This window comes from Acinonyx jubatus, chromosome A1 (assembly GCF_027475565.1).
Source record: "Acinonyx jubatus isolate Ajub_Pintada_27869175 chromosome A1, VMU_Ajub_asm_v1.0, whole genome shotgun sequence".
NCBI lineage: Eukaryota > Metazoa > Chordata > Mammalia > Carnivora > Felidae > Acinonyx > Acinonyx jubatus.
This window is the reverse complement of record NC_069380.1, coordinates 50,626,538-50,639,204: the sequence shown is the minus strand read 5'-3', so window position 1 is coordinate 50,639,204 and position 12,667 is coordinate 50,626,538. Positions and strand designations below refer to the sequence as shown.

Genomic DNA, 12,667 nt, shown 5'->3' with positions numbered 1-12,667 from the left:
TTCTTTGCTTTTTGTTTTTTTGTAGGTCAGCAATCATTGATATTTTGTAAAGTTTATTTATTTTGAGAGAGAGAGAGAGAGAGAGAGAGAATCCCAAGCAGGCTCTGCACTGATTAGTGCAGAGACACAGAGCTTGAACTCACAAACCATGAGATCATGACCTGAACCCAAATCAATAGCTGGACGCCTAACTGACTGAGCCATGTAGGCACTCCAGTCATTGATATTTTAAAAACGACTTGGGACACCTGGGTGATTCAGTCAGTTAAGCATCCAACTTTTGCTCAGGTCATGATCTCATGGTTCATGGGTTTGAGCCCCAAATCGGGCTCTGTGCTGACAGCTTGGAACCTGGAGCCTGCTTCAGATTCTGTCTCTCCCATCTCTCTCTGCCCCTCCACCACTTGCACACACACACTCTCTCTCTCAAAAATAAGTAAACATTTTAAAAAAAGGGGGACTTTCTTACCCCCACCTAAATGCTTCATATTAAGGTTTTTACCTAAAACACAGTTTTTACCCAGCTCAAACCATCTTTCACTATCTGACTTCCAGATTCCCTATAGTGTTCCATGCTTTATAACTACATAGTTTTTTTGGTTTTGGTTTTTTTTTTTTTTTTTTTGAGAGAGAGAGCAAGAGCACAAGGAAGGTGCAGAGAGAGAGAGAGAAAGAGAGAGAGAGAGAGAGAGAGAGAGAGAGGGAGAGAGAGAGAATCTTTCCTAAGCAGGCTCCATACTGAGCACGGAGTCCAACACAGGGCTCACTGTGAGATTATGACCTGAGCCGAAATCAAGAGTTGGATGTTTAACTGACTGAGCCACCTGGGTGTCCCTATAACTGCATAATTTTTAGTAGTTATTGTTGGGATTCATACTTCCCAGTCTTATTTGAGGCTCATCATGCCATGTGTTTTGTTAAAACATATAGACTTACATAGACTTACTTATTTACTTCTTAAGTTTATTTGCTTTTAAATTCTTTTTGAGTTATAGCAAGCAGTATATTAGGCCCTGGGAACAAAATAATGATGAGACACGGTCCCTACCCTCAAGAAAGTTATGTCTGGTAGGGGATACCAGACATGTCTAGTGACTTAAGGATTACTAGGGCATGCTGGGTGTAGTGGAACACCGTGGGTACAGATGCAGCACTGACTGTAGATGCACTTACAGGCGGAGGGAACAGCACCATTACAAAAGTACACGTGATCTGTTTTTAGCTAGAGTGGAGTAGCTGAATAGGGCAAGAGGCTGAGAGCAGGAGCTAGATTGTGAAGGGCCTTCTGTGTCATGCATCCACTTTCAGATTTTGTCTTGTGATTTGGAAATATTGAAGATTTTAAGCAAAAGAGTTTGATCAGACTTGTATTTTAGTAAAATTACTTGGGTGCTAGTAAGACAAACCATAGAGGGTGGTAAGGTTAGAGCAGAGGGATCAGTTAGGCAGCTATTGCATTTGTCCCGGAAGCGTTACTGAAGGTTGCTAGTGGTGGTGTTTGGGTTACAGGAAATGTTAAGGAAGCAGAATTGACAAATTGGTAATTAGTTGATTATGAAGGCTGAAAGAGAAAGTGGAATCGAAACATACTTCTGAAGTTTCTGGTGGCAATGTCATTTACTGCAAGAGAGGGAACTGGAGGAGAAGCAGTGCTTTGTTGGGATGATGATGATGTTTAGTTCTCTTTACTGAGTTTGAGGTACCTGTGAGGTGTCCTGTGTATACTATATAGGGCTGAAGTTCCAAAGAAAGGTCCCAGCTAAAAATAGAGACTTGGGGACTGTCACAATGTGGGGGAAGGTAAAATAAAATTCTGTTAGAGATAGGATGGGGGTGGGATCAAGAGCATCACTTAAAAATTGTTAGTTTCAGTGGCTCCTGGGTGGCTCAGTCGGTTAAGCATCTGACTTTGGCTCAGGTCATGGTCTCACGGTTTGTGAGTTTGAGCCCCACGTTGGGCTCTATGCTGACAGCTCAGAGCCTGGAGCCTGCTTCAAATTCTGTTTCTTTCTCTCTCTGCCCCCCCCCCCCCCCACTCGTGCTCTGTCTCTCTCTGTCTCTCAAAAATACATAAATGTAAAAAAAAAATTGTTAGTTTTGAAAAGTTGTGAGAACACTTTTGGGTGTAAAGAGAAGGGAAGAAGATGGTAGTATTCCTAGATAAATTTGTATGTTAGACGATATTGCTTAGACATCTCACACCCAGACCTTTTGAGAAGCAGAATTCTTCCTCTTCTTTTTGTCCTCCTCCTCCTCTGCTGCTGCTCTTCTTCCGCTCTTCCTTTTGCTCCCTTCTAGGTTTTTATTTTTCATTATTTGTAAATGTCATATCTACCAAATATTTGCTTTATATAAAAAATTTTGGAAGGCAGTGTACTTCCCTCGGTGGTAATATATAAACCTACTTTTGATTTCCTCTTGAATTTTTTCAAATGGATTCTGAAAGTATTAGAATAGATTCTAGGACTTTTTAAAAATTCATTAGTGTATAGTTGACGTACAATGTTGCACTGGTTTCAGGTGTATGACATAGTAATTCAGTAATTCTGTATATTTTGAAATGTTCACCAGGATAAATGTAGTCACCATCTGTCACCACACAACATTTATTACAATATTATTGGTGATATTTCCTAGGCTGTACTTTTCATCTTCAGGACTTACTTATTTATAACTGGAAGTTTGTACTTTTTAATCCTCCTCACCTGTTTTGCCCCTCCCATCCCTTTCCTCTAGGACTTTTTAATAGAACAAGGTAAAATTTATTAAAAAATTATTAATCTAAATGTGATGTAACTAAACTTTTATGCTCATACTTGCTAGTGAAATAATAAAATCACTTTTGGGAATATATGATTTGACGAGAGCAAAATAAAACCTTGAAAGACTCATTATGTTATTTTTCTTTGGCCAAGCATGTTTTTATCTCACTTTTCCCAGCAGTGACATTGCACTGGCTGTATCAGATAGTTATTTGGGTTTTGTGTTCCTTTAAGTGTAATAGAGAGCCTTCAGGATTTAATTATTTGAAAGTAGCTGTAAAGGGAAAATTCAGTAAATTTATTTAGTGAATATAAAAGGTTATTTTCTGAAGAGAAGTGGAAGACTGTGTGTTGGGTAGTTATGGTTTTTCATTGAAAGTACCGAAGCTTAGTGTATTTAATTACTATAATCAACTACTCTGTTTAAAAGTCACATTTATTTATATTGCTAATTATAAAGGCAGTATATATTGTAGATAGTTTGAAAAATGCAGAACATTTTTTACAAAGAGGAAATAGAAATTAAAAATTAGAAATCCCTCTTAAATTCCTGTTAACCAAAACATACCCATTATAAACATTTATATATATATACATTAAAAGTATATTATTTCTGCACAAATGAAATCATACTATATTTGCTGTGCTATATTTTTTCCTTATACTCTTCCTTCCCAATATTGAGTGGGGAGAAAGTACAGTATGTTCTCAGTGACTGTAAGACAGGATTCAGTGTGTAAAGTATAATTTCAGAGTTCATACATATGGTAAAATGTTCTCAGCCAAACCTCAAAAACAAACACAAACAAACAAACTTATTTCACGACAACTTTTATTCCTCTGCTCAATAATTCAAAGCTAAATATGATTGGAAAACTTGAAGTTGATTTTTATTTTATTGTATTTTGAAAACATATCAATATTCTGGAAACAAATTAATTTTGCCCCTTATTAAAAAAATTTTTTATGAAGTAAGGTGCAGATGAGAATCTATAGTGGTTAACCTAGATAGGTGGGTAATTTCTCTTTCCTGATCATTTGGCTAACATTTTATGGGTTTACCAAAACCAGCTAGTGCTCTGTTCCTAAGCAGTGTATCTGAGTTGCCTATTTTAATATATTTGTTATTATGCCCTGAACTTACCAGAGAGACAGCTCAGGAACTTGTTCAGTAAGTAGCCTCACTCTTTTTTGGTAAGGTTCAGTACTTTCTCTGTTACCATAGGAATCTTATATAAATAAACCGTAGCTAAAAATGTTATCTGTGAAGAGTCTCCTTTGAACTTAGAAAAGTCATGATTGGTAGCAGTAGAATAAGCATTTTTGAAGACTGAAAGGGTAGAGTAGTTTCCCATTGGCCTGAGAACAGAGCCCTATATTTTGTGCTTAGGAGATCTTTGAGTTCGGATTCATTTCCTGTAAGTGCATAAGCAGATAGAAATCTTGAACAGCATGTTTTTACTTTCTAGTGTGTTTCAGGAAAAGAAACTATATCAACTGGAAAATTTTCACTGCTTAGTGCATTTAATCAATTGAAACTCTATACAGGCCACCTCTGTAATCTTGGCTATAATTAAGTCCGCTAGTATTTTAGATAACTTCTCTAAAGACAGTCCTACTAGTTTAACTTCTCAGTCATGTCTGTATTCTTCAGAAACCTTGCAAATGATAATCAGAACTGCAAGTGACTTGCCTGCAACTGATTTGACCATTGTCTGGAAAATCTATCTCTGATTTGCAGTGGTTTTTAGCACACAACGGAGAGTAATTAAATATTTATTATATGCCTATCATGTGCTAGGCACTGGGTTAGCCACAGGACATATTAAGCCAGCTCAGGCATGCTCCTTGTCTATAAGGAGACCACAGGAAAAAGGAAACAAAAATGGTCAGCTATACTATAATAAATGGTATAACAGAGGTCTCAACTGGATAAGAGTCATGTACAAGGCTCATTTACCCTGTTAGAGAATAAATTCTTAGAGGACAGGGGCTGTTGTGATGTGTATCTTCATATCTCCTATAGTGAGTTGCACAAAATAAGGGTTTAAGAAACATTTATGCTCATCACACTTCTCTGTCAATCTTTAGTCACAGATGTATCTTTTGCTAGATATGGACTGAGTCAGATTTGGTTCTGATCAGGAATGATAAGATAATGAAGGTAAAAATAGCAGTGATCTTTTTGATAGGTAGGTTTTTTGGTGATTAAACCCTATAAGAAGAGGGGACACATCAGTAAACAGTAATATTGTGATTGTACCATTATAGGAATGGCTAAGACGAAACGCTCCTTTTTAAATCTCTGCATTGTATGAGTTATATTGACTTTTTTCCTGCTCATAAGTAACAAGTAACATGACTTTTAACAAAAGAATGCTGATTTGTACTTGAGTACAGCCAAATGAACTTTTAAATTAATAGAGTTTATTTTTTCTGAGTGAATGTAACCTAGTATCTACTTCATTGTTAAAATTTTTATTATATTTTATTATGGCTTCCTTGTGCTATAAATACTTTTAAAATACTGCCACTGTAGGGCGCCTAGGTGGCTCAGTCGGTTGAGCTTCTGACTCTTGATTCCGGCCCAGGTCATCATCCCAGGGTTGCGAGATGAGTGTGGAACCTGCTTATGATTCTGTCTCTCTCCCTCTGTCCCTCTCCCCCGTTTATGTCCTCTCTCTCTCTAAAATAAAATAGTGCCATAATTTTTTAACCCTTTCATGTAACTAGATGGTTTTCTGTACCTTGGAATTAAATGCCATGGGTGATTGTGTTTTGCTTTTTTATGTGTTTTTGTTTGTTTTAGCCTAGTAAATATTGCAGCATTAATCATTTGCTGTGGCAATAAGCTGTACTGGTGAAACTGCCTGGAAAGTGTTACTAGTTTACCTGTTATAATATATATATATATATATATATATATATATATATATATATATGTATTTTTTTTTTTCATCTTAAACAGATCATTGAGGTTGGACTTTGTGAAGTTTTTGAATTGATCAAGGAGACGAGATTTTCTCATCCATCCCTGTGTCTGAGGAGTCTACAGGCCCTGCTTAACGTGCTTCAGGGTCAGCAGCCGGAAGGCCTCCAGTCAGAGCCCCCAGAGGTCCTAGGTGAGAGCCCTGGGCATTGAATGAAGTCTTTGAATGTAAATAGCTTCTCTTACGAAGCATGTACAGCAGCCTGTAATGCAGTTTTTTTGTTTTTTTTTTTTATGTATTGAAACAGCAAGGGTATAAATTTTAAAGTATTTTGCTATGTTCTACTGGAGTTCCAGTTTAAGAGTTTTAGTTCACACATAGACATTTCTTGATTATTGTCATGATGGGGAAAAAAGCAAAACATAAATCCTTGGAACCCAGAAATAATCCAAGCCTTATAAGTCACTACTAACTTAAATCATTCTTGTTAAACCTTTGGCCGAAATAGCTAACATTGACTTTCTCTAACTTTATATATTATTCTGGATAGTTAAAAAAGTGGGAAGAAAGTGAACAAATGCTACCAACCCCAAACAGCACAATTACTTTCCAAACAGGGCATTTCTTTTGTATTCATTATAAATAAAAATTAATTTTTGTTATAGATAATGCTTTTGAATTAGTAGCAACTTCCATTAAGTAAATATGTTTGCTTTTTGTAAAGTGTATTTGAATTTTATGAACACATGCCTTTCTTGCTATTGATGCAGGTTGAACACATAAAGAAGTTAGGAGCTCTTGAGGAATAGAAATAGAGATGGAGGCATAAGTTTGAAATTGGCTAATTGATTTTTTCTGATGCTAACCATGGGCCTTGAAAGTCTAGATTTTTCTAAATCTCAAGCATTGAGATTCATATCAGATTCATATGGGCCCTACCCGCAGAGTTTCTGATTCAGTAGATTTGGCTTGGGGCCCAAGAATTTGCATTTAGAGTAAATTTCTGGGTGATGTTGCCAGTACTGCTCATCTGAGGACCGCACTGCTGGTCTGGACTAGAGTTTGATTTTTTTTTTCTGCTTGGCTATTTGGTGTTTATTAGACCCACATGTGAGAACCTAATTACAGATCATACAGGTTTTGTTTTGGTGGTTGTTTGTTTGTTTGGCTGTGGGGGGTGGTGGTGTCACATGGTGATTAGTTTTTGTGTTGGATTTTTTTTTTTTTTTTTTTTTGGTTTGGTCAGGGAGGAGAGTGCTTGCCATGAAAACAAGCTGAGGATTTAAAAAACACAATACCCTCCCCCACCCCATGTTATTAAACACTACTACTAAATAAAAGCTGTCATATGGTAAGAAGCAGGCACCTTGTTGATTACTGTTATGGTAACACAAGTGATCGTATTACTATTGTGATGCATTACTTGGCATCACAGCATCTTACCAAAGCTTTTTATTTATTTAACTGATTATATTTAAGGATATTTTGCTGTTCTTAGCTCTAGTTTGTCAATTAACAAATAATTGAAATATTTAAAATATCCACTAAAACCTGCACATCCTATTTATTACTTTGAACAGCATGCTAGTCATTTCTTTTTCCTAGATCCTCTGCCATTCAGTTATCTTTTATTAGTTGTCATATACCTTGTTTAGTATCTAGTCTATGTATAAATACTCCCTTTCCTTTATGCTTTTCAAAATAGATCTTGTTCTTAATACTGTTTTTGAAATTATAATGTGTGCTTCAGCTTAATCATCTTCTGTTAAAACTTTCACCTGATTAATTTGTCTGTTTTTATTTTCTTGTTAACAGTTTCAAATGCTGCTATAATTCTTTGGTTTCTCTTTTATCCTTTCAGTGTTTGCTTCCTATCTCTTCCCTGTTTTGACTTATTTTTATATTGAGGGATTTAACATCACTTTATATTTCTTATTTGAAATGGCTTAATTAGCTCAAAGATGTAATTTGGCTCTTTAAAATTAAATTTCTATTGAAATCTGTCTGTTTTTTCCTTTGATCTAATAGCATAATCACATTAGTATGCTTTGTTTTTCATTTTATCCAGGAAAATATATACATATATGTATATATCACTCTCACTGTTGGGATAGCTTGATGATTATGATACACCAAGCTTCTTCTCTTAGCAAATGGATTTTGATTTAGAAATTGTCTAGTTTAAAAAAATCATTGTTATATCTATCTTTCTGCTCAATTTAAGGTTGGAATGTATGTTCTTAAGTATTCACTTAAATGTAATAGTATCTCCTGTGTGCTGTACTATGAGCATATAGTTCAGGGGTGATCAGTACAGACACTGTTGCTGTTATTATGGGACTTAGCATCAGACAGTTGGACACTTGTGTGATTTGCAGGTATGGGTAAATAGTATGGGGGAAAGGAGAGGAAGTTCTAGGAGTCTATAACAGGCCTCCTTGAAGATGTGACATTGGAGATTTGAAGGATGAGTAGGAAGGAGTTAACTGAGTTTCTAGGCAAAAAGGACAGCATGCTATAAGTCTCTGACACAGAAAGGAGAATGACTGAACAAAGATTGGCTAGGATGTGGAGAGTGAAAGGAGGGAGGGCTTTGCCATAGGTGAGGAGGGAGGCAGAGACTAGATCATGTGGAGCTTCATACATCATGTTAAGGGAACCTGGCTATTGTTGTAGGAGAAATGGAAAGTCACTCACTATCTCCTCATGCTTAAAAAAATGTTCTTAATTTTATAGCACTTCTGTTTTCTTCCACTTGAATCTAACTTTTTTTGATGGCATAGATTCTTAGTCTTGTTTGCCAAAGTACTACCACAACCTAGAATCGTTTCTCATGCACAGGAAGAATTCAGTGAATATTTGCTGAGTAATTAAAAGATGAAGGGGCAGAAGGATAATGATGGAAGGAAGGATGGACAGATGGAGAAAGGGTAGATGAAAGGATGAGGGGAAAGGATAGTTGGAAGGAAGCACGAAGGGAAGGCTAAATGAAAGAAAGGGAAGACTGAAGGATGTACAGGCACATGAAGAAAAGTAGGGAGAATGGAAAGAAGGAAGAGGAGTAGGGACGAATTAACAAAGGAGCAAATGGATTTTAAATGGAAAACCAGATTTTTGGTTTAAAAATTCTCTTTGGATATAAAAGAACAAAAGTGAAGGTGGGAGCTAATTTTTGAACACTTTTTAGTAGTCTGATTAACAGGTGCTGATAAAGAGCATAGTTTGGGAAGATGGTCATGAGACAGAGCAAGTGGAGGAATTCAGAAGCGAAAGTGACAGGGCTTACTAGGGATGAGATACATGGGAGATGAGGAATGGACAGAGGAAGGCTAGCTCTCTGTGAGTTAACGAATAAACCACAGATGGCTTTTAGTTTTTGGTGAGTTGCAGTACACGAATTCTCTTTTCTTTTTCTTTTGCTCTCTCTTTTCCCTTTCCCTTTCTTCATCTTCCTCAATTTTTCTTTTTCTGATTCTGTTTCTTTCTCTGTCTTGAGTGTTCACTCTTTAAGGATTTTCAAAATCCCTTCCCTTCTGCAGAAGAAATGCCTAGAGGTCTGTTGGTTCAGTTCTTGGACACAGTTGTTCAGGGAATTTTGCATGGAAACTTCTGGTGGCCATCAAATGTTCAGGTGTTACTTTACCATCTCTGCCACTAAATGGCTTTATCATTTTGGAAAAATCTCTTTACCTCCCTGTCTCAATTTCATTGTCCATTGAAGGAGGAGGATATCTGTCCTATTGACTTGGAGGTTTTTCTAGGGTATAAAATGAATTACATACTTGTTTATAAATGTGAACTGCTGTTATGTTAGCAGTAAAACAATTTTATATTAAAAAAATTATAGCATGTATTTTTTATGTATTCTGTTGTTTTACACAAACAAATTTTCTGGACACTTAACATTTTAAGAAGCTCCAATTCTTCCCAGTGTGAAAGGTTAAATAAGTACAGTGAGTAGTCTATTACTTGAGAGGATATTTCTTGAATGTGTGAATGCCTCAAGATAAATTTCTTTTAAACAACCTGGGATAGATCCATTTATTTACAAAAGTGAAGAGTTGAACTAAGTGTTCTCTGAGGTCCTTTGTATATAAATATTCTAACTTTGGTGGGGGAAAGGGTAACTAAAAAGGAACTAATACAAAGTAAGTGTTCTAGCTGCCTTAAATATTTTTTTTATAATGAGGCAAGTTATAAATAAATACACATTTAATGTTCTGTATGTTGAATGAATATAACTGAGTTCTATTTTATTCACAGAGGCTCTCTTCCAGCTCCTTTTGGAAATCACTGTTCGAAGTACTGGAATGAATGACAGCACAGGACAGTCTCTGACAGCACTTTCCTGTGCTTGCCTCTTTAGTCTGGTGGCTTCTTGGGGAGAAACAGGAAGGACACTTCAGGCCATCTCTGCTATCCTCACCAACAATGGCAGCCATGCTTGCCAAACTATACAGGTATTTCATTTATAGCTGCTTAGAAGGTACAAGATGCCAGGTTGGAATTTCACCTTAATTTCTGTCAGTAGGAATCCTCCGGTTTTGCTCACTCATTATAGTGATTTGATCTATCCAAGGTTGATGTGTGAATAATCCACAGTATATAAAGGTAATAAAATGAAATTTGGCAAAAAACTGTTTAACTTTTAAGCTGGGCTTTGTATCAACACTCCAGCCACCTCTTCTTTTGCATTCCCTGTTCTCTGCCCTCCCCCACCTCCCATCTTTCCCTAGTTTTTAAGTATGGAATTTTCAAGTATGCTCAGTGTCCCAATCCCTGCACTGTTCGAGAATCAAATGTGGTTTCTTATGGATTGATTTGTTTCTGAGCTTCTTCAGCTTTGCATATAACATTTTAAGCTTTTAATGTCTGATTGTGGAAGAAACTCTTTATTGTTGTTAGTAGTGGGAAATAGAATTCTCCTTATGGGCAAACTTGATTTAATTCCTTTGGATTGTTCTAGAAAATTGAGTAAGAAGTTACAGTTTTAGGTCTCTGTTATGTGCTCTTCACTGGCCCCTTGGGCAACATCCAGAACAGATGGAAGGACTGCTTCAATCCTGTTATTAGCAGACCAAGATAGCAAAAAGGGTATATGGGTCATTTTCTTGAACTTAATTCAGCAATGTTGAACTCTCCTTGTCAAACATGAGCGATCCCCTTATTCTAGATTTCTATTCTAGATTCTATTCTAGATTTTCCTCTTTCTGCCCTGCCTGAAATCTTCTTTTCCCTTTTTATGATCCTTAATATTTTGAATTTCCTATAATGCAGTGTTTTTCAGAACTGTGTTCTGCAGTGGTACTTTGAGGTTTGGCAAAATTTTAATTTAAACACATGCTTAAAATACACAAATAATGCTTAATTTTAATGAAATAACACATTTACATATCATATACCAAATTTTAAAAAATATAGTGACCATAAAAACATGAGCTTATTAGACACTGTGTGATTTTTTTCTTGTGTAGACTCCTTTCAGAGGATATGAGGTGAGATCTAAATGATGAGTTGAAAGTAGCCACTCCAAAGGGAGGAAGTGTTACCGCTGGGGATGTGGAGGGAGAAATTTTCTTGGTATCCACATGCTAATGCATGGAGGTTAAGATTAAGAGTAGAATACTGAAGTCTGAAAGAAGTTTAGTATAGTTCTAGTATAGAGAGCTTTCAGCTAACAGAGATAGGACTTGCATGTTTATCTGTCTGATTGCAATATGCTTAAGCACTAGGCTGTGCACAATTACTAGATCCCCTGAATCAGTAGCTGAGGTTCCCTGGACCTGCCCTGTCACTACATTCCCATCACCAGCCCAAACACCATGTTAAAGCCTATTATCTTAACATTATCTTTTTTTAAGTTTATTTATTTTTGAGAGAGAGAGAGGGAGAGGGAGGGAGGAAGACAGAACAAGCCGGGTAGGGCAGAGAGAGGGAAATACGGAATCTGAAGCAGGCTGCAGGCTCTGAGCTGTCAGCCCAGAGCCTGATGCGGGGATTGAACCCACAAGCCATGAGATCATGACCTGAGCCAGAGTTGGACGTTTCACCCACTGAGCCACCCAGGCACCCCTATCTTATACGGTGTTCTTCATGACTTGGCCTCATTCCACCTACTAACTTCAGTTCACAAAATTCTCTTGGCCAGGCTATGGGTGGAGGGAGAAAACTCTTCCCGGAGAATGTGTAACTCTAACATCTCAAATTGTTTTGGGATTCAAATGCATATTAGCTGTCTTTTTCCAAAGATATTAAGCTGAGATTTTAAAGTAGGGTAGGGATGATAGTACCATGAACTACCATATTGAAGGAGACTTAAAATCTTTTTTTGGGGGCGCCTGGGTGGCGCAGTCGGTTGAGCGTCCGACTTCAGCCAGGTCACGATCTCGCGGTCCGGGAGTTCGAGCCCCGCGTCAGGCTCTGGGCTGATGGCTCAGAGCCTGGAGCCTGTTTCCGATTCTGTGTCTCCCTCTCTCTCTGCCCTTCCCCCGTTCATGCTCTGTCTCTCTCTGTCCCAAAAATAAATAAACGTTGAAAAAAAAAATTAAAAAAAAAAAATCTTTTTTTGGAGGAATGAACTCCAGGCTTTAAAGGCACATCTGAGCTTACAAACAAAAACAACATAGAAAAAAAAGGCACCGTTATTGAGAGTTAGTAGAAACAAATATGGCAGAATCAGTCCTGCCTAGTCTATATATATTGAAATTATTTGATATAGACCATAAAGCATGTGTGTGTATGTATAATGTTTAAATTAATAAAAGAAGGTATCACAAGTACAATTAAGGAATAAGAATGTAAATGTAAAAAGTAATCATATCAGAAAATGAACCAAATTCAACTCCCGGAAATAAAAAAACCAAATAACTGCAATCTGAAATTTAAAGGCTGAGTTAACCATTGGGTATAAAAAGGGAAAAAAATTATTCAGAATGCAACACAGAGAGACAGAGAAAATATGGAAGACACAATAGG

The 12,667-nt window shown here is 36.9% G+C and overlaps 1 protein-coding gene across 11 annotated transcripts in view; it reads left to right on the top strand.

Annotated features, from left to right (window-relative positions):
• MYCBP2 (MYC binding protein 2) overlaps positions 1-12,667 on the top strand; it is a 281,767-nt gene that overhangs the window by 42,952 nt on the left and 226,148 nt on the right. For all 11 annotated transcript variants that reach the window (XM_053216756.1, XM_053216750.1, XM_027065047.2 and 8 more), the window contains exons 4-5: positions 5,731-5,884; positions 9,956-10,152. In XM_053216756.1, the coding sequence (XP_053072731.1) occupies positions 5,731-5,884; positions 9,956-10,152 (351 nt within the window). The remainder of the gene's footprint in view (positions 1-5,730; positions 5,885-9,955; positions 10,153-12,667) is intronic.